This window comes from Alternaria viburni, assembly GCF_023758015.1.
Source record: "Alternaria viburni strain BMP 2772 chromosome Unknown scaffold_5, whole genome shotgun sequence".
Taxonomy (NCBI): Eukaryota; Fungi; Ascomycota; class Dothideomycetes; order Pleosporales; family Pleosporaceae; genus Alternaria; species Alternaria viburni.
In genome coordinates this window covers 103,810-124,440 of record NW_026055774.1, presented here as the reverse complement: position 1 = coordinate 124,440, position 20,631 = coordinate 103,810, and the positions used below count along the sequence as shown (strand labels likewise).

Genomic DNA, 20,631 nt, shown 5'->3' with positions numbered 1-20,631 from the left:
TTGCATAGAAACGACACTGTCTCTGTCCTCCTCTCTAGACCTCATTAGTTCCAGCCATCTCCAGGAAGAAACTTCTCACGTGGCATAACCTCATACTGGAATAAAGTGCTTAACATATTTTATCATTTGTTTTCCCTCTTTTCAATCTAAATGAAGAAGACGTCACACTTGACTACATCCCCTCACATCCATCCATATCCACATTTGCCCATCCATGCAACTTGCCAAAATCAGTCCAAGTATTACTATGTTCTCATCTCAAACAACAGTATCTTCTCAATGCCCCATATGCAACGCCAAAACACCAGATGCCCATGTTGTCCCAAAAAAAAGGAGTGTAAACACATGTCGCTCCCACACCCGAAGCGCCGGATCTTTTTGTATAAATGAGCGAAAAAGGTGGTGTATATATGGACAGGTGTGAAGGAATGTATAATGCCGTAATCGTAAGCGGTGAAGCGTCGAATTCTTGCGTGTTGTGTAAGTTTTTCTTTCTTGCATTTCTGCATTTGCGTTTTTCGTAGATCTACGTGTACGTGTATCGAAGAGGCGCTTCATCTACCAGACACCAAACTGGTACGTGAAGTAAAGCATAGAGCCAATCGTCGTACCAGTAGTAAGCAACATAGCAGCAAGCGTCTTCTTCTCAGAAAGAGAAAGCGCGCCGTTGCAGTTAGGGCAAGTGTATCCATCCTTGAGCGAAATGTACTCCTGCGGCAGATACATGCCAAACGTGAATCCAGTGAAAGCACCCAGATATCCGGGCCTCGGCGCAGCGGTAGCACTAAGATCCGAGTCGTAGATGAGCAACTTGTAGTTCTCGGTTAAGAACGGTGCCTGGCCGTCCGGTGTGTGCTTGGTATCCCAGAGAACCTCTGTTTGCTTCGCGGAGATGTTGACGGCGATGGTGTAGGTGGCTTGGTTGGCGGTGCAGGAGGCGAGGACGTCGATGGCCGAGGGGGTCACGGAGAGAGAGGTGTAGTTCCAGGCGAAGGTTACCCAGTCGCCGACTTTGTAGAATTGTGTTCCGGCCAGGGCGTTGGGGGTCACCATTGTGAGGCCACCGGCGGGAAGGCGGGCGTCGAAGCTGGTGGACTTTGAGCCTTTGCCGGTGGTCTTGGAGCCGCTGGGCTTTTGGGTGCCGCTGGCGGTTTCCTTTGCGGTGCCGGAGGACTTGTTGTCGTCGTTGTTGTTATTGTCGTTGTTATCGTTGTTGTTGTTGTTGCCGCCTGTCTCGGCGGGTTTGTCCGCTGCGGATGTCTTTGCGGGCTGTGTGCTGGCGGGTGCGTCTGAAGCGTTGTCGTTGTTGTTATTGTTGTCTAAACCGTAGCATTAGCATCCAACCAATTTAATCTCGAAGATGCTCAAACGTACTGTTGTCCTGACGTCCCATGAGCACGTTCTTGACATCAGTCAACCCATTAATATTGTCGAATGCATGCTTGACGTTCATGGCATGCGTAACCGACGACATGGCCACCACGGCAGCGAGAAGCTGAGACGGCCTCATCTTGTCTGAATGATGCCTCTAACAAGTCTCCTTTGGTCCTATCGAAGCTCCAAAAACGTGTGTACCGGCTAAAACGTCGTTTCGCAAGCGGGAAGAGTTCCTCGTGGAATCTCAGGTATCGTACAACTCTCAGGCGTGACGGGACGGGAGAGAAGAAGAGAGCTCCGGAGGCGACGCGACACAAGTATTACGCGGAGAAACGACGAGTGGATATTACAGTAACACCTCTCCGTCCGTATAAACGAGCGACTGGCGAAGGGTGAAGATAAGGCGGCAGGTCGAGGTAAGCGATAAAGCGATTGATGGTTTTTGTCTCAACGGCGGAAGTGAAAGGAGAGGTTTGATGGTCTCAGCTTCGACTTGTTAGCCCAGCCCAGCTCAGCAGCACCAGCCCAGCGGCGGGCGGCGGCGAATGGGATACAAGCAGGGGGGGCGCCCGAGAGCCCACTAGCGCTAGAGGGCAATGCAACCCTAAATATAACATGAGGGCTCCGCAACACGATATTGTTCCGAGGGAGACATCAATGCGCCCATCGTATTCTGGGACTGGACATTACGAGGACAAGATTTTTCGAGGAGGTGGACATGTCATGGACCGTCATTGCTATGCCTCGTGAGAATATCGTGGAGTCGACGGGCTGCTTACACGGCCTTGTCATGCAGCGTTGCGCGTTCCACGCACGAAAACGATATTCTCGCACGTCCGTTTCCCGAGCGATGGGCGGGCGGCGCAGCCATCATCGACTTGTGGTCTGGCCACTCACATCCCGCCTCCTGCACCTCCGCTGCAAACATCACAACACAGCACACATCATGTCACCTCACCTCATATTCATCATCGCCATCATCGCAGTTGTTGAAATAATAACACATAACAGCAATCGGTCCGCGCATTACTCACTGAAACCGTTGACTGCGAAGATTTGGCCGGGGTCCCCCTCGTCGATCGAGCCTCACGCACCAGGGTCTAGAAAGGAGATCGGTGGGTATGCCCGATGAGGTCGATCACCCAAATCTTGGTAGGCGGGTTTACCATCTTTCTTTTATTCGCACTCAATTATCTTGCGATAATTTAATCGTAAGTACTGTGAGTCTAGGTATTGGGTGAGTGTTCGCCGCTTGATCACGCTGGTTTACCGATGGTATACGAGGTGGCAACGCGCCCGCGACCCACGTGATTCCATTACTACCTACCTAGGTGGGTACGGTACTTATCGACATACATATTTGTCATGGTAGCTGGCAGTTGAACCAAAGAACCTTCTCATCAGCTTGTTGAGTCCGAGAATGACTGTGCACAATGAGCGTTACATCGATGCGAAGTGACTTATCCAAGTCTACACCCACACTCAAGTATCGAATCGTATTACATCTAAAAGGGTATCCGCATATATCCAACCCTCCATATGAAGTCAACCGAAAGTATAAATCAGAAAGTCTAAAGAAACATTGCGCGCTTAATCAACTTTTCGTCACCGCCGCCCCTCCCACCACGCCTTATCCTTCTCTCTCCTGTGCGGCATACTCTCCCGGATATCTGTCTCCCGATCACTCGCAAACTCGACACTGCGCGCGCGACTCCTACTCCTCGGTCGCTCAATCTTTGTCGTACTCCTCCGACTAGGCGGTGCGCGGTCCTCAGCGGGGAACGTCGACCGCGGAGAAAACGTATCCCTCCTCGCTTTGCGGGTAGAAGTAGGACTCGTAAGTCCGCCGCCAACTTTGCTGTTTGAGAAATCCGCAGAAAGGGGCCGTGCAGTGCGGCGTTTACTGCGCGTAGTAGCGGTGGCAGGCGGCTTTTTGATGTAGTCGTAAGTAGCCGGATCGCGTTTTGCGAGTTCACGTTCGAGGCGCCAGAGAGGGGCTTCGGGGAGGACTTTAACGGCCATGGTGTCTCTCCATTTGATCTTCCAGTAGACTTCTGCGTCGCCGGCTCGTGAGTTGTTGGCACCGTAGTCGACGACGAGTTTGTAGCTGTCGGTTAGGGCGCGGGCTTCGTAGAGGCCGCGGTCTTGGATTCCGGGGCCTTCGAGTCGGTAGCGGGTGCGGACTGAGGGGTGGATGTATTCGTTGGTTTGGCGGAGGGGCCGTTCTGTTGAGCGGCCTGAGAAGGGGTCTACGGAGGTGTATTGGCCTGGTTTGCGTTGCTATCGTTTCTGTTAGTACATATGCATATACGTGCAAAGCATCAAAACTTACAGTACTACCACCGATTGCAAAGGCACCCTTCAGCTCGCTATAGATCTTGCCAAAACTCCACGGTCGGATCGCACCTTCCTCTTTCTTGTAGTACTTCTCATTCAGATCATCCTGTTCGAACAGATACTCAGACCGCAGATCCAGGAATGGCTCGAGTTGACTCATCATCCATGCAAGACTGATATTCGCAATCTGCATGTCATCGTAGCCACCACCAACATTCGCGTGCGCACCCGGGAACCATACTTGGCGGAGCGTCGTTCGGTTACCCTCGGGCTTTTCCCAGACGGCGGGTGAAAACGACGACCGATTCTCATCCAGAGCCAACGCTTGAAATGCATTCTCAATGCAATTAGACAACTTGGTGTCGTAGAAAGTCGTTGCTTTTGACTGCTTCATCTGTAGACCCAGGCGCTGCAGCTTCCCGATCCGCGGTATGCCGAGACTGCCAACGGTATCCCACACAGCTATGCATTTGATTGGAATGTCCAATCTAGTCAATCCTCTGCGTTCCAGTTCTTCTGCATATCGTGGGTCGTCTGCGCTTGGTTTCCGTGGGAAAGGTACGTCCTCGTGCTTTGGGCGATAGTCAGGGTTCCGCCGATTTTGAACATCTTCATATACTTCTGGTAGCGTGTTCAAGCCCTTCTTTGTGAGAAGACCAATCTCTCCGATCAAGCCGCCGATGCTACGCGCGGTAAACGCGCCTCTCGAAAACCCTAGCAAGAAGATCTCGTCTCCGGGGTGATAGTTGTTGGCAAGAAACGAGTACGCCTCTCGAACATCATCGCTCAGGCCCTTGCCCGTAGCACCCCCAACCAATCTCGAGAGCTTTCCGCCTTCCGTCCCAAGGCCTTGGTGATAATTGACAATCTGCTGGATACCATCCTGACTGACTGCCTTGATGGCTCTTGATATGCGGGTGATGTTGCTTGGGATAGAAAGAGTACCGTTCTTGGTTCCGTCGTCCGAGTTTAGCCAAGTTCCGTCACACGCAACAATCAACCTCTTGAACATGCCCCTTCCACCGCTGAGTCCAGGTGCGTCGACCATGGGTTCGCGCATGCTACGCACGCTTCTGCTCCTTGCACGGGGTGCTGGTGCTGGCACATCAATGATGAGTGGTGATTTAGCCCCACTTCGCGGAACATCCACAACGATGGGCTGTGATGTTAACGGCGCTCTAGTGCTCGGCGCCCGACTTCTGCTCCGCGCTCGGGATAGTGCTACAGACATTCTTTTCTTGAGGTTCCTGGCTCTTTCTTGATGTGCCTTTGAAAAAGGCAGTTGCTGTCGTTGTCGTGGTGTAGACGCAGCCCAAGTCCAAGGGGAGTTAGAGCGGGCTACGTCGATATGCGTGAGCTTTTTACGCCCGCGGCGAGGTTTGGTGACTGGCAATGCGGCTAACCCGGTTGTTGCGTATCCACGTGTCGACTATCCACTCTGCTGGTGTTGTGTTGCTGGCAGCCTTGGGCTATGTCCGCGAATGGCCTTTCGTATACCACTGCAAAGACGCCGGAAAGACGCGCTTCGTTTCGTAGCGATCGCACGTCTGATGGGCAGTGGATGAGGGTGTCGCGGATCCCCAGCCTCCTCTTTTCACAATTTCCAGCTCTTCCGTTCCAACTCTTCAAGCTTGATGGGCGGGAGTAAGCGAGGCAACGGGCTTCCTCATCAGCCTCGGGAACCTGCAGCAAGCACTTTGACGCAGGGCACAGGAATCCGTGAAACCGAGGGGGTCGGATGGTCAATATGGGAAAGGAAATAGGGCGGACGTGTCGCGCAGCGCACAGCGCACTCTTACGTCGAGTGGTTGGGCTTCGGCTTCAAAGCTTTGCTGTACAGGGCTGGGGGTGCCCAAGTCATTGGACTCGCTTACCCAGCCTCTTGTCTGCGAACATGCGATTACCCCTCGGGATTGTTGATTCTACCAGGCGGATGAGCAGAATCTGGAGCAGTATGCAAAGATTTACTCGGTAACCCCGCTGGTGTGCGCGTGTGCGGTCAAAAGTGAGGCTGTCCTCCAGCGCATCTCGCTCGACCGCAACTTCTTCAACAACGCAGCGCCAAGGTCTCTGTCCCTTCCTGTCTGGGGCTAGGATACACCGCATCGTAGGAGCCGCATTGGGCGCAGATGGCCCTGCCGGTGAGGGCCCAATTTTCGCGCTGTTATGCGTTAGACCACTGCCAGGTGTAGTGTTAGGTGCAGGAAGTGCGCAACTCGGGCGGTGAGCGCAGAGTACGTGTTGGTAGGGGACAACCCGGCCCACCAGCTCTGGTCGGCAACAATCGAGATTGCCGACATCACAGACACATTCGTTCAAGACCTTGTTTGATGAGCTGTTGTGAAGGATATCAACTGTTTTTCAATTTCATGAACTTTTATCTAGTAGTTCCGTTCCTTTTACTTCATTTCTCGTCGCCATGGGCGACTGCCACGTTCTGGAAAATGCTGGCCAACACCTAGTCGCAGATTCGCGCTTTCAGACGCCGAGTAACAATCCAGCGCCTCAGCCAGGCCTCCTGGCTGGTAATCGCACAGCTACACTCTACAGTTATCTTACAGAATTCCTTCCTAGACACCCAGATCTCAAGAACTCCATGCGATAAATCAACATCCCTAGAGCGTGTAGTGCAGCGCGAGCGGCGAAATGGAATCCATCTAGGACATACGCAATGATGAAACGACATGAGGAGAGAATACAATAGATAGAGGAGGAAATGATGAGAGACGTGCCCCGGGAGAATCGTAAATGTCGTATACAGAGAGAAATCGCGCAAAGGAAATAGCGACCTAGTAGCCGCCGAAAAGGTCATCAAGCTCGTCAAGGTCAATAAGCTCCGGGCTCTTCATGATCCAGTCGTCGTCAAGCTCGAGTTTTATCGACTTGCGCTTGAGCGACGGCGGGGGCATTTCGATGTGGAGCACGGGTTTCAGCGCGGGGCTGCTGGGTGATAGGGCGCTCTGGAAGGTCATGAGCTGGTCCATCTGGCCGAAGAGGGCGGCTGCGGCTTCCGAGTCCTTTTGTGCAGCGCTTTCTACGGTCTCCTCGACGGAGATGGCGACTTCTTCCATCTTGACATCGCTCTGTTGTGTTGGCTCAGCAGATGCGCTGGCAGATCGCTCGCGCTCGGCTTCCTGGCTCATGCGGCGTTGCTGCAGGAACGACGCAGTCTGGGTGAACTCGCGCTCATCTTTTTCTAAAGGCGGCGACTGAGCTCGGCGGTTGTGCGAGATGTTTGCAGTCGTGGGAAGATGGCTCTGCTTGGAGAAGGGGTCGCTGTCGTGGCTGTCGTAGTCGGACAGGTCTAGCTCGGGCGACGGTGACATGCGACCTCTTGACCTCGCATCCGCGTCCTCTTCTTCCGAAGTTGCGGACGACAGCGATGGGGTGACGATGCGTGGTGCCATGGCGGTGCTAGTTCCGTCGGCCGGGATAGGCTGATGCGGGCAAGTGGAGAGGAAGTAGTAGACACGCTTGGGGTGGGTACCAACGAGCTTCTTGTCGAGGGGACATCTCGACAGGGCTGTCCAATTGCGCTTGAGGTAGGTCGCTAAGCGTGACGAGATAATGGCAGCTGGGTTGGCGGAGCTAGAGTACGTCAGCATGAGTAACTGGTGGTCAGGGCGTGGATGGCGGAAGTTTGGTACGTACCTCTCAACAATGGGAATGATTGGCGATAGAACGAGGGCGAGTTCTTTCAGCAGGTGGGGACGGTTGCCTGTCTTCTGGAGCTGTTCGATAACGCCGACCACGATTTCGTCGTCGATGCCCTGGGTATCGATCTTGGTCGTGCCGGACTCGCCGCCTGGTGACGGTGGCGGGGTGTCTGCCACCCGGCCTGAGCTTTTGGGTCGCTGCTCATCGAGGCGCAGTGCGGCGGGGCGTGATGGTGAGGGGAGTGCCGATGAGAGAGAGCCGGAGTGGGAGCGTTTCTGTTTCTTTGCGGCGTGCTGGCCGTCGCTTGTCGAAGGCGGTGAGCGCGCGGATCGCGGTCCTCCTGGCAGCTGGATGCCGAGCGACGGCAGCGACAGCGACTTCCGGCGGGTGTTGTAGGGCATCTTGGGAGCGGCGATGCAGTCGCAAACGTCGCGCAGGGAGAGAGGAAGGAAGAAGGGAGGCTTCGGGGGGACAAGATAATTATTGAGGCTGGCAGAGGGTGTGCAGCCAAAAGTGTTTTGTTACTGCGCGAATGCCAGGGTCGTCGATTGGTCCGGTAGGAATGCAATGCAGCCTATACCACCAACGCTGCCGCCGAGATGCAGGTAGCGTGCGCTTCTGTCTGCACTGCAGGCTTTGGCGTCGAAAAGAGCGCCTGATTATTGCGAGAGGATGTCTGGCGGTGTTGAATGCTGAGTGGCACCCGTCCTGTCGCAGCTACGCGGCTCGCCTCCTGAAGAGTGAATACGTAACTCGGCGATGGCGCCCGGTTGCCTTGAGCTCGAACCAACAACTTATGGCAACACAATCAAGTGCTGCGCCAACACCACGGGAATCAGGAAACAGAACAGAGAGAGGCAAGGGGAAACGGAATGGGACAGGACAGTTGATGTCGGGCCCTGATGTAGTTCGAGGGGTGGTGAAGGAAGAGGGGATGCGACGAGGGAAAGAACGGAGGCGTAGTGGAGCACACAGTGAAGAAGGAGCGACTAGGCTCCGGTAAGAGACCGTGCGTCTAGTAGGGTGAATGTATCCAGGGATCGCCTCTTTGGTTATGACAGCATACTACTTTTAGAGCCCGTTTTTGCTTTGTTGGCCAGGGGCTAGAGCCTAACGCTCCTATCAACATGCCGTTGCCTGCCTGCATGTACCACACGGTAGAGTCCTCTAACGTAGGTACTTACTCGCCGCACACTTCTAGGCACAACCTTCCGGCAGCCTGTCCAACGTCTTGTACGGGCTTCGTTGTCCTAGCCAATCCCGTGCATCTGGGCCGTCTGTGTTGCACCTCTGCCCGTGTCAAGCTTCGGGCATCAGATGGTCTCAGCTGAGCCCGGAGCAGTGAACACCGCACTTGGATCTCTCTACATCATGCTCCGAGCGCGCAATAAGTGGCACATGCTAGACGGAGCTGGTAAGGATGCTTCCTTGCCGACAAACCTCCGCCAACGATTACGAACGTCTACTGCCCTGAGACGGCTTTCCCGCAAGTGATCTCATGCTCAACACGTCTGGTTCGAGCATCGCGCATCCTTCCCACCTGCAATTGGGCGGGTCGTCACAGCTGTCCCGCACGCTGACCGCTATAATATCTTCCGCTTCTCCAAGCACTCAAACGGCCACGATGCGAGTGGACGGGCTGGCCATGATCTGATGCAGCGTGCATATCATCTTGTTCCAGAGCGGAGACATCCCTGTTCTGAGGTTTCGCCTAGCCTCCAAGGTGGATTTAGCCTCAACGCTGCAACCGGGATGCCCCAGGGCGGTGAGCACACTTTTCTCGAATTTTTCTTTAACGGAAGTTTTCCTACTGGCATGCGGCCAACCCTCGGCAACGTTAATACGCGAACGACAAAAACCGTTCTCAGCACATGTGGCTTGATTGCTGCTTGTTCATTGATAACTTATTGATATCGAGTGGCATTGATGCCCGGAAAAAGCACAGTGATGATGAATGCCGAGCTGGATCTTCTGGCACATCAGTTTCATCAGCCTCCACTCCGCATTGCGACCACACCCCCAAACATTGCGCACGCGAGTTGCCATCACTTCCGATGGCTGCGCAGGGATTGTGCATATGTCTTTACCCAATGGAGACAGGCGCATGGAACCAGGTCCGGTCTGCATGCGCAGCACAGCGTCACCTTTTGTGGGGAACTGGAAGGTATGGCGCCGCACTTGTCCTGTGGGCAGACAGATTCACGGATGCGCTACGTATCTTCCCCAGACGAAGTGTGGACTGCATGAGGAAGTTGGCAAGTCGTGAAAGACGGTGAAGATGCATTGTTTGTTTGCTTGTTCCCACACGCAACCTCGTCGACACTGATAAAGATGCATGTCAGCCATGGACGTGTCGTTGGGTGTGCTCGGCATGATGATTACGAGGTGCGAGCCCATCGTGCTCAACGGTATGGCATCAGACCCCAGACGCACATGCAAACGCATGGCGTGCCCGGATGATAAGACAGAACAAAGTTCGGGCGAGCCATGTCGCGTTCCAGTTTGCCGTGACGCGATTGTCCTTTGCTCATGATCCCGACCGCAGATCTCGCTTGACCTTCTGTTGGATCCCAGGTTATCGATGGTCGCGATCTGGAAATTGCCGCTTTGGGCCTTCCCCTCCTTCTGCCATAACGCGTAAAGTTGACGTCGTTTGAGACAGAACTAAGCTGCCTGATAGAGCGCAACAGCTTGGGCAGTAGACTTGGAGAGAGTTTAGGCGCACTGCCTATAATAGCGGCAAAGCTGCAACATTTCGATCATTCTCGATCATGGTGAATGTGGGGAAGGTGACACGGCGACTTATCATCTCCACAGTGACCACCAGGACTTTTGTGTTACCGGGGATCCGGCTTGTGCAGCAAGCGGCTGCTCGACTGCGGTGGTCTCGGCCAATCTTTGCCGCATGCCCTTCCTGGGCCTCAACTGTAACCACCATGTCGTGCCGAAGTTGTAGCGCTTTATGTCGACAACTTCCAGCCCGCTCTCTTCGACAATCTTGCCGATATCTTTGTTCCACCAGCAACCATGTTCGTCCGCGTGGGCTGGAGCTGACTTGTCCAGTATGTTGTTGAGCCACTCGTAATGCGACTTGCCGTGCTCTAGAAGCAAGATCTGTCCATTCTCATTGGTGCATGACTCGAGGTTCTGGAGCAGCTTCACAGGCTCGGGCGTGGAGCAGAGTCCCATTGTCTGTATCACCGTATCGTAGCCAATTTGGGCATCAAATGGGGGCGTAATCGGATCTAAGGCAGATTGCTGCTTGAAGAAGACACGGCTAAAGTACTCCTTGTGCGTGTCGTTCCACTTCCGCCTTGCAACAGCCAGCATGGGCCCGCTAGAATCGAGTAGCGTCACCGTCGCACATTGCTTGGTCTTGTAGTATGGTATGTTCCTGCCTGTACCGACAGCCACCTCTAGCACATGTCCCTTGGCCATGGCAGTGAGCTTCTTGCGCTTAGAAGTCAATAAGAGCAGCATCTCAGACGTGTCCACTTTCTCGTCATAGCCCTCAGCCTCTTTGTCGAATCGATCGGACAGGTCTTCAGGTAAGCTTCCCAAATCCGTTTCCTGCGTCAAAGAAGCGTAGAGCATGGTTCCGTATGTGCCCAACCCAAATGCGATCAACCCAATACCGAACATTGGCCATTGTCTCGCTCTCCGCAGTTTTGCCTGGTGTTGCGCCGACTTCAGTTCCTCATCTGAAAGCCGCTGTAGATCTGAGAGCCGCGGACGTGCTGCCAGCACTCTCTTCAGTGCTTGTTCGGGTGTTTGGTTCCTTGGAGCATATAGCGGTACTTCGTTATCGTGTTGCGCTCGTTGTATTCGTATGTGTTGTGGTATCGCGGGCTTCGACGGTATCGTGTGCTTTACGGGGAACGCCTTCGGTGGCTTCGGTAACTTCGCCATTGCGATGCAGGCAGACCCAAGAGGAATCAGCAGCGGATGACGTTGAGGTGCGATTGGTGAGGCTGTCGATGTCGAATTGAAGCCTCAAATCTTTCCATGCACCGATGACCCAATCTCTCGGTAGCGTCAAAGCTCCCTGCAGCCACGAGGTTCAACCGTGCCCAGCCGGCGCACGCCCTTGAAATCATCAGTCAGTCAACGATATCGGCCCACCAGCGGCACTTGCACGCCGTTCGGACGCAGGTAGGTGGACTTTTCTCCATGCCTTTCCTTCCTTTTGCTCAGTTGCTATACGTTCAAACACCTTAATCTTGCGCGCAATGGCTTCTTCTGCATCTCTTGAGAGACCCTCATCCATCCTAATCGTCGGCAGCGGTGCATTTGGACTTTCCACAGCTTATTCGTTATGTCAAAACCCGCAGTACAAGGATACCTCGATTACTGTTGTAGACCGTCAGCCCTTCCCTACGCCTGATGGCTCGAGTGTAAGTAGAGCAATTCAATCTAAATTTTCTTGACGCCATACCCTGGAGCAGTAAATCCCTAGTGATCGGAACAACCGCTTCATTCAATACCAAACACTCAAACAAACGCATACAGATCGACGCCTCACGAATCATCCGTCCCGACTACGCTGCCGCGCGCTATACCCGTCTTGCGACCGTCGCACAAAATCGCTGGCGCACCGACTTCGCGACCGAACACTACCATGAGGTCGGCTTATGTGTAACCGCATGGGGCCCAGAGCAGAAATACGTCTCCAGCTCGCTCGAAAACGTTCGCGCGATAGGAACAGACAAAGTCGAAGTGCTCAACTCAGCGGAAGAAATACAGAAAGCATGTGGTCTGGAAGGCAAAGATCCCTGGGGTAATGGCTGCACCGGATACGTGAACTGGAGTTCAGGTTGGGCAGACGCGGAGGGCGCGATGATGTGGCTCAGGGAAAAGGTGGAGAAGCTGGAGAGGGTGAAGTTTGTCACAAAGGGCGTGAAGAAGCTGTTGATCGATCACCAAACCAAGACTGTCTCCGGTGTGCGGCTCGTCGATTCGACCGAACTCAAGGCGGACCTCACAATGCTTGCGGCAGGCGCATGGACGGCATCGCTCATCGATCTCCGCGGCATCTGCAAAGCCACCGGACAGGCGCTGTGCTATATGCCCATCTCCAATGAGGAGGAAACGAAGATGGCTGCGCGACCGACTATCCTCAACCTCTCCCACGGTCTCTTCATGATCCCACCTCACAAAGGCCTGCTCAAAGTAGCGCGCCACGGCCACGGCTACCTCAACCCTACCACAATCCCACACCCCGAATCCGAAGACCCCAACGAAACAATCACCACCTCACTACCCTACACGCACGTCGACGACCCATCCCAAGCCGTCCCTACAGAAGGCCAGCGCCAATGCCGAGACTTCCTCACCGCAATCCACCCCTCCCTTGCCGTACCCTCGCGCCCGTTTACCAAATCGAAGATCTGCTGGTACACCGATACAAGGGATGGCGATTTCTTGATCTCGTATCATCCCACGTACAAGGGGCTTTTCGTTGCGACAGGTGGTTCAGGTCATGGCTTCAAGTTCTTGCCGGTTATCGGTGATAGCATTGTGGAGTGTATAGAGGGCAGAACACCGGAGGACTTCAAGGGCCGCTGGGAGTGGCCTGCTGAGCGTATACCGGAAGAGCAGTGGGCTGGGGATGGAAGTCGCGGCGGACCTGTTGGGATGATTCTGGAAGAGGAGATGGCGAAGAGTCGGGGGAAGTTGTAGGCGGTGGTGTATGTAGGTAATGACGCAACGTTGGATACCAACTCCTTGAACTTTCTCTGAATTCGAAGCGCTATGCCTCCAAGCGGAAACGTCCTCTGATTTGATGGATGTCAGCGATGCGTACTGGTGGCAGAAAGGCGAAAGACGGCTGAGCTGGTCCCAGTATGGACAAGTGCGCCATGTGCATGCTGTCAGCTTCTTGGTGCGGCTGCGTCTGTGGCTTCTACCCACCGCGATATGGAGGCATGTAAATCTACAGACACACCACATTGGCTGAACAGCATGCGCCTAGTAAGATATAAAGCGGAACAGTCATTCGCTGCACGCCTGCGTGCCGGCGTTCGGCGTTGTGGCCGAGACTCAGCCTTATGGGTTCTATGCCTCCACGACCACACCTGTGTGGAGGCATATAATGGTAGGGGGGACTGTAGCCGCCGAGCTGTAAGCCTGCATATTGGTGGTAAGTGCCACGGCTGAGACTCAGCCTTGTGTGTTCTATGCCTCCATTATGCAGCTCCTCCAGGGTTGCATATAAGGTAGGCTTTTGTCGGCGTATACTCCCACTTCTTTCATCTCTACCATTGACAGCCACTTCTCTCAAGACCTTCTCCACAGCACCCATTCATCAATCAAAACTTGCACCACCTCCAACTTCTGCTTTACCAATCCTCACTACCACGCCGCAAGGCGCCTGGGTTACGCACCCTAGGGCTTGCATAGCCTACTACACAATCGCCAGCCTTCGGCGAAGGCCCACGTAGTCTTCGCCTTTCCTCTTTTTTATTTCTCACCCGCCACGTTGTACTTCGTCATTATCGAGATTTGGACTCTCTCGCGACGTTTCAGATTCTGTTTCATTCAGCCCATTTGCCTTTGAACTGGACCTCAATCCAGTTATACACGCCCCGTATCTTACCAACAACCATACCCCCAACGACGAATTGATAGCTCCGGACCTTGTCGACAACAATAACAACGACTCGTCTGTACCAAGCGAACAGTCGCTTTCAAACACCCCCGAAACCCCAGGAAGTAGTCTCGATCAGAGTCAACCATCGATCTCGCCACCGCCAGAACAGCCAACACGCCCCGAAGACAACATAAAAGACAACAGCACATACCAGGCGCGCGAACCGTCCTGCAGCTTCTGTGAGAAGGTCTTTAGTAGGAACTGTGACCTCAAGTACATAAACCCATGCCCTAAAATGTTACACTGACTGACTCGCCCTGCAGCGATCACATCAATCGAACGCACCTACGGCGCTACAAGTGCAACTTTATCGACTGCCCCAGAACTTTCCACCTTCAAGCCGATCTGACCCGTCACACTAAGACACACCAAGCATCCGCAGCACAAGAACGCTTTCCCTGCCAGATTCCAGGCTGTCGAAAATCTTACACGCGATTCGACAACTTACAGAAACACGTCAAAAAGCATTACCGCTGAGTCCTGAACTTCGGTCCCACTATCTACATAATCATATCCCCTATGTGCAATATTGACGAACAAAAACATACAGAAACCCCGTAACCCCTCACCCCCCAAAAAAAGAATTCGAGTATTTTGTAGCCTCAAGAGTCCCATTGTCTATTTTTCCTTTGTTTTTCCTTTGTTGGTATGACATGCTCTGCTTTCACGTAAATTAACGGCCAATTTTCTACCTTCCAGAGTTCACGAGACTTTCGGTTTCTCAAGGGTGGGTGTGTCGTCATCATTGCCGTTTTTCATTTACTTCATTCACTTATTTGAGATGCTCATGTATGGTTCAGAGTATGTTTTGACATTTTATCTATCTACATCAAGATATGCAATTCTCCATCTACGATATGATATGCCAGCACTTGGCAAGAAGGCGCTAAAACAGAAAACTACAAATGGTATCTTCCTATATCAAACGCCGTAAAATGCCATGCTAAACTCAGCTTCTTCCACTGTTCAATCACCCACTTTCCTCCTCATCTTCATCTCCTATCTACCGCCCCTACCTCCCCTACCCGCCGCACCCGCAGCAGGCGTCCTCCACTCATCCTTGAGCACCCACCTCCCCCTCTGTGCACTCCCACTCTTCTCAAGCGTAGCGATCAACTTGAGCATCTCTTTGAACTCCTCGTTCCTTCCCGGTTGCGCCCGGCAGTAATGGTCGAAATGATCAACCAGCATACGGCTGGGTACCACGCCACCGTGGGTAAGCATGAAATCGCGAATCATTTCTAGCATGCGGCGGCCGCGGAAAGTTTGCGGTGTTGTGGGCGCGGAGGGAGTGGAGCCGCGGGATGAGCTGGCGGATGTGGGTGCGTTAAGAGTTGTGCCGGGGTTGAGGAGCGTAGGACGGCCTTGTCGGGTGGCGAGGTTGTTGAGAATGGATGTTGATGAGGGTGCGCCGCCGCGTCCGCCGCCTCGTCCACCTCTGCCGCCACGACTGGATGACATACCGCGAGGTGCGTCTGGACGGCCTGCTTCGCCAAATTGGCCTGTCCATGTTGGTGTACCGGCGGGCACGTTTCGCGCTTCTTGCATACTCTTCTTGAGTTGCTCGGCTGCTACGGCGGCTTGTCGCTTTGCTTCGCGTTGGATGTAGGCTGGGTCGGCTTGCACTTTGCGCTTTCGGCCGCCGGCTGTGGAGTTCATAATTGCGTCGTGTTCGAGTACGGAGTGAACACCTGTTTTGGCGAAGATGGTTGACATCAGACGAGAATCTGTTGGGGGTTTGTCGGTGCCGTCTTCGTTAGTGGTAGCAGCAGCATCCTCACCGTCGGAGACGGGGGCTTGGAAGGCTTCGGATCGCGAGATGCCTTTCACTGCGGCGAGGTCTTCGGCTCCTGTAGCATCTGCCGATGCCTCTGCAGTCTTACCATCCTCTTCAAACTTGACTTCTGAACCACGGAATAGGTTGCCTGTCTCGGTTTCACCCTCAACGTTCTCCACACCGAGCGTGAACAAGTCATGCAGATCGCTCATCTGGAATGATTGTCGCTGCTTAGGGTCTTTCAACACCTTGTTCGTCAAGAACTGCTTGAAAATCTGACGATGGTAAATCTTCTCTTCGATTGTGCCTGCAGACATCAGCCGGTATATTTCAACCTCTCGCTTCTGTCCCAGACGCCATGAACGCTCTCGCGCCTGTATGTCGGTCGAAGGATTCCAGTCCGGGTCGTAAATGATGACGCGATTGGCACCTGTGAGATTGACGCCAAGACCACCGACCTTCGTCGTGAGGAGGAAGACGTGTAGATTCGGATCGTTGTTGAACTCATCAACAAGGTTCTGGCGGTCCTTGATCGGCGTCTCGCCGTCCATGCGACGCCAGTTGATGTCGGGTAACTGACTGACGAACTTCTGCAGGATGTCCAACATGATACGATGCTGAGCGAAGAGAAGGGTCTTGTGTCCGCCCTTCTTCCACAACGACAGTAGCTCCTTGACAACCTGCATCTTGCCAGATTTATTGGGGTTGCCATAGTCAAATCCCAGCTTCTTCGACAGGGTCTTATGCTCCGTCAGATCAGGATGATTGCAAATTTTGCGCAAGAAGTCGACACCATAAAGCATCTGGCGCTTGCCGCTCGCAATTGACTTCATGTCTTCCGACGCCAGGAAACCCTCATATGCTTGTCGCTGCTGACGCGTGAGCTTACAGAAGAGTACCTGCTCCTTCTTCTGTGGCAAATCGGTTGCGACATCGACCTTGAACCGCTGCAGTAGGTAGGGGCTGATCGCATCCTTGAGGGTCTCGGCACACTGTACCGCTGTCTCAAACTCCAGGTTCGAAGCATTTGCGTAGCCACCACGCTTGATCGGAAATTCGAACTGGTTGCGGAAGTTCACCAGTGTGCCTAAGCGCATCGGGAATACAAAGTCAAAGAGCGACCAAAGCTCTGTTAGGTTGTTCTGCATCGGCGTGCCAGAGAGAATGATACGATTGGGCGTCCGCAACTCCTTGCAGTGGATCGTGATAGCAGTGTTCGGGTTCCTAATCTTGTGGCCCTCGTCTAGGATGGCGCATTCCCAGTCAGTAGGAATCAAGAACTCAGAGTAGGTCTGTAATCCTGAATACGTGGTGACAAGGACATGGCCGTCTCGCTTGACCTTCTCGAGGATCTTCTTAGCAGCCTTTCCAGCGCCAGTCAAAGTATTGTCGTAGTCGCCATAGTTCCGAAGCTCAAGTTCCCGCTCCATACGATCTTCTCGATGGGTGTCCAACATCCCGCTACCAGAAGTGTGTAGGATGGAAACTCTTAGCGCAGGCCACCAGCGGTGAAACTCATTGACCCATTGCTTCATGACCGTCGCGGGACAAACTACGATGACAGGCTTGGTGAGTTTCTTGGAGTAATGAAGGCCGGCAACGAAGCCGATAGCTTGAATGGTTTTACCCAAACCCATCTCATCGCCAATGATGCCACCAACATTCTGCGAGTACAGCTCCCAAAGCCACTGAACACCAGTCTTTTGATAATCGAACAATGCCGGGTAGATGTCTCCAGGGATGCGGAATCCGCCATCGAATTCAGTGTCAGCTTCAGTAGGATGAGGCTGGTAGCACTCTTCTTCATCCTCCTCCTCATCGGCAGTTGCCTCACCAGTATTGGCCTTGGCCTTTCTCCTAGCAGCGGCGCGGCTCTTGGACCAAGTCTCTATACGTTTCCGATATAGCCGCTCGTTGCCGTCATCGACACCTGCTAGATCTTCGACGACAGCAGCTTCTGCGGGAGCAGCCTTGGCCTTCTTCGTCTTCTTGCCCTTAGCTTTACGCTTACGACCGGTAGTCTCTTCTGCGTATGAGTCGTCTTCATCCATGTCATCTGGAAGCTCATCCGACTCATCTAGGGTCGCAAGCTGGCGATCCGACATGCCGGGCTCAAAGGCATCGTCTGAATCAGGATCGGTAAAACCCGGGGCCGCGCTCGATTCGCGCGACCCTACAGTATCGCTAGCAGGAGTGACCTTCCGCCGCTTCTTCGACCGGGCTGTAGGCTTTGGGCTCGGGGCCTCTGAACTGGATTCGACGTCTTGGAAGCCAGGCTTCATGAGGTTGCGATGTGATACTGGCTCTTTCGCAGTTTCGGTCACCATATCCTCCGCCTCAGCATCTAACATGACCTCACCCAGCGTCCCTGAGTCTGGCTGGTCCTGCGCCAGCTTGGAAAAAGGCGTGATCTTGCCTGTGCGGATGAGCCACTCTCGCCGGCTCTCGTTGGGTAAAGGACCTTTGGAGCCTTCCTCTGCTGCTTCTTCCACCCCAGGTGCTTTGTGACGATCGTTGATACGCTGTTGTATACCATCCATCTCCTGATCTAGGCCATCGATCTTGTCCCGATACGCTGCGATCTCGCCACGGAGCTTGGCCTTTTGCGTGTCCAGAGCTGGTAGAGCCAGACGGTTCTTGAGCTTTTGTATAGCAGCTTCCGCTCGCTTTGCTTCACCCTCGAGCTTCTCTATGCGCTTCTTGTCGCGCGCATCGGCCTGCTCGGTCATCATCTGGTCCGCCTGCCTGCCAATATCGCGTTCCAAGTCATCCTGCGCTCGTGTGCCAGTCGTGAGCATCTTCAACCGTGCCTCCTCGTCGGCATCTGACGGTATTTCCTCTACTAGTTCTTCCCCACCATCATGCATGGTCGCATCGTTCGAGTTGTCTGGATTGGTGACGGTGATCTCAGGCGCGGTGGCGAGCGCAGCGTTCTCGGAGGGCGACGACATGACGACAGTTGTCGCAGTCTAAGAGGGCTTCGAAAGCGATTCTATTGGCACCGGGAGTCTCGAGCGGGAATTGAACCGCCGTGCGTGGTGTGCGTCGGATTACTCGTGGGTAGGAGAATTCGTGATGAGTTGCGCCGAAGGCAACAGCGCCAGGTCGAGGAACGTGAAGCGGGAAAAACCAGCACTAGAGACGTGAGTGAGCCATCACGGGTCAGCAGGCAGTTCGCGCATGAGCTGTGACAAACAGCGTCGAGGTGAAAACGTCGTAGGCGACAGGCGCGACCGTGGTTGACAGCTGCACTTTCACTCGAGGCGATGATATCACTAAACGCGCTAGTTCGCGGGCAGCTTCCGCGGTATCGCGTCGCTCCTACTCTAGCAACCTCACAACCCATCTGACATCGCACCTCAAGAACACCCTCTCTGAAGCCTGTGGTACTTCAACCGACAAATTCATTTGATCGATTCAGGGACGTTCTCCATTATCACTAATGGCGTCGACCTAGTAGTTATCGACGTCACTGGGCTAGTCTTCATCCTTTCGCTTCATGCCACTCACCACGAGCAGTTTTCATAACATCATCCTGTCCCCCTCAAGATTGTGAACTGATCCTTCTATGCCTCCTATCACAGTTTCGGCAACGGTGCTCTGGTCGCCCGGTTTTCCGGATTACTATTCCATCAGCGGAGATGGAAGCCACAGCCCAAGAGACGGCAAGATCGATCCTGTCAATCTCCACCTAACCGCCCACGATCCAGCTGACTCGCTCAACACCATCTCATCGTAACGCCTTGCTTCCAGAACGCATTCGCAGCAGATTCAGGTTCTAAACTTTCTCCTTGCGGTATTACTCGCGATCTCCTTCCATATATATCATATTCGGACCTTTCACGATTCACGTTCATGCGGACGGCTTTCAGCCCTATGCAAGTCATGGCACCGGTGTCTTATCGAAGAAAGCCACTCTTATTTCGCCTGCGCACGCTGGATTCTGCGCCCAAACCCCGGGCCTCAACATTCCAAGCTGACTCTGATTGATCCCTGACAACACGGTGAACGGTTTCCTTGGTATTTTCTCTCCTCCTCACACATGAAAGTCTCTATGGGCTCGGTCTCACATGGCAATCGCTGAAGCCTGCGGTAGGTCGCTAAGGCCTGCGTCTTCTTCAGACTACCGAAGTAGCCGGTAAATATACAGTGGACACCCGTTTCAACCCCAAGTCACGAACATGGCACGCCTAGCAACATATACAATGTAACGCGCTGAGTGCAAACTCGCCATCTACACATCGGTCGAATTACGTCAATTCAGGGCAGGGGATAAATCGATATAAAAGCGGTAAGAGTGCACAGAACATCGAAAGAGCTGAGATCAATATCTGGGCTGCTATCATGTTGGGGCCAGTTGAGGCAGGATCAATTGAGTTGGCGGGTTGTCTGAGGCGGCGACGGCCCAAGCTTCACTTTGAAGATTTATCCGTACCCTGCCAAACACCTGGCGCGTAAACTGCTGCTGAGATGAATGTCGCGTGGTACGGTGCGGGGAAGCAGGGACAATTTGACAGCTATGCAGCACTGCTCACATCGGTTGGTGTTGCATAACCCTTGGTCTAACATTGTCTGCCGGCACTTCCCCGCCACACCGTTTGGTCAGCCTGGGCGACGCGACTCATCACCCGCCCAAATCTGCACAGTCTGAACATGACTCGGATCCTAATGTGGGACTCCCGCCGATGCATGATTGCGTTAGAGAACGCCGTCTTTCGCGCGATTGGCATTGTGGATATTGCCGTTGATGTTTGATAGTCAGTGGCTGCGGCACCCCTACACATCATCATGAGTATTGCCTCCACGGTTTCTTTTTCCTGTCAGCTATTCTATT

At 53.7% G+C, this 20,631-nt stretch overlaps 6 protein-coding genes across 6 annotated transcripts; 1 reads left to right on the top strand and 5 right to left on the bottom strand.

Annotated features, from left to right (window-relative positions):
- Positions 1 to 558: 558 nt before the first annotated feature.
- J4E79_002895 (uncharacterized protein) lies at positions 559 to 1,510 on the bottom strand (the record flags this gene model as incomplete). Its single annotated transcript, XM_049351792.1, has 2 exons — positions 559 to 1,319; positions 1,375 to 1,510. The coding sequence occupies 2 exons, from the start codon at positions 1,508 to 1,510 to the stop codon at positions 559 to 561; spliced, it is 897 nt and encodes a 298-aa protein (XP_049213263.1).
- Positions 1,511 to 2,982: 1,472 nt separating this feature from the next.
- J4E79_002894 (uncharacterized protein) lies at positions 2,983 to 4,762 on the bottom strand (the record flags this gene model as incomplete). The annotated part of the gene is made up of 2 exons (XM_049351791.1): positions 2,983 to 3,657; positions 3,710 to 4,762. The coding sequence occupies 2 exons, from the start codon at positions 4,760 to 4,762 to the stop codon at positions 2,983 to 2,985; spliced, it is 1,728 nt and encodes a 575-aa protein (XP_049213262.1).
- A 1,741-nt stretch (positions 4,763 to 6,503) lies between these two features.
- J4E79_002893 (uncharacterized protein) lies at positions 6,504 to 7,772 on the bottom strand (the record flags this gene model as incomplete). The annotated part of the gene is made up of 2 exons (XM_049351790.1): positions 6,504 to 7,302; positions 7,366 to 7,772. 2 exons carry the CDS (start codon positions 7,770 to 7,772, stop codon positions 6,504 to 6,506), a joined length of 1,206 nt encoding a protein of 401 aa, XP_049213261.1.
- Positions 7,773 to 10,176: 2,404 nt separating this feature from the next.
- J4E79_002892 (uncharacterized protein) lies at positions 10,177 to 11,280 on the bottom strand (the record flags this gene model as incomplete). The annotated part of the gene is made up of 1 exon (XM_049351789.1): positions 10,177 to 11,280. One exon carries the CDS (start codon positions 11,278 to 11,280, stop codon positions 10,177 to 10,179), a length of 1,104 nt encoding a protein of 367 aa, XP_049213260.1.
- A 320-nt stretch (positions 11,281 to 11,600) lies between these two features.
- J4E79_002891 (uncharacterized protein) lies at positions 11,601 to 13,050 on the top strand (the record flags this gene model as incomplete). The annotated part of the gene is made up of 2 exons (XM_049351788.1): positions 11,601 to 11,765; positions 11,881 to 13,050. The coding sequence occupies 2 exons, from the start codon at positions 11,601 to 11,603 to the stop codon at positions 13,048 to 13,050; spliced, it is 1,335 nt and encodes a 444-aa protein (XP_049213259.1).
- A 1,969-nt stretch (positions 13,051 to 15,019) lies between these two features.
- On the bottom strand, positions 15,020 to 18,748 carry J4E79_002890 (uncharacterized protein; the record flags this gene model as incomplete). Its single annotated transcript, XM_049351787.1, has 1 exon — positions 15,020 to 18,748. One exon carries the CDS (start codon positions 18,746 to 18,748, stop codon positions 15,020 to 15,022), a length of 3,729 nt encoding a protein of 1,242 aa, XP_049213258.1.
- Between the last annotated feature and the right edge of the window lie 1,883 nt (positions 18,749 to 20,631).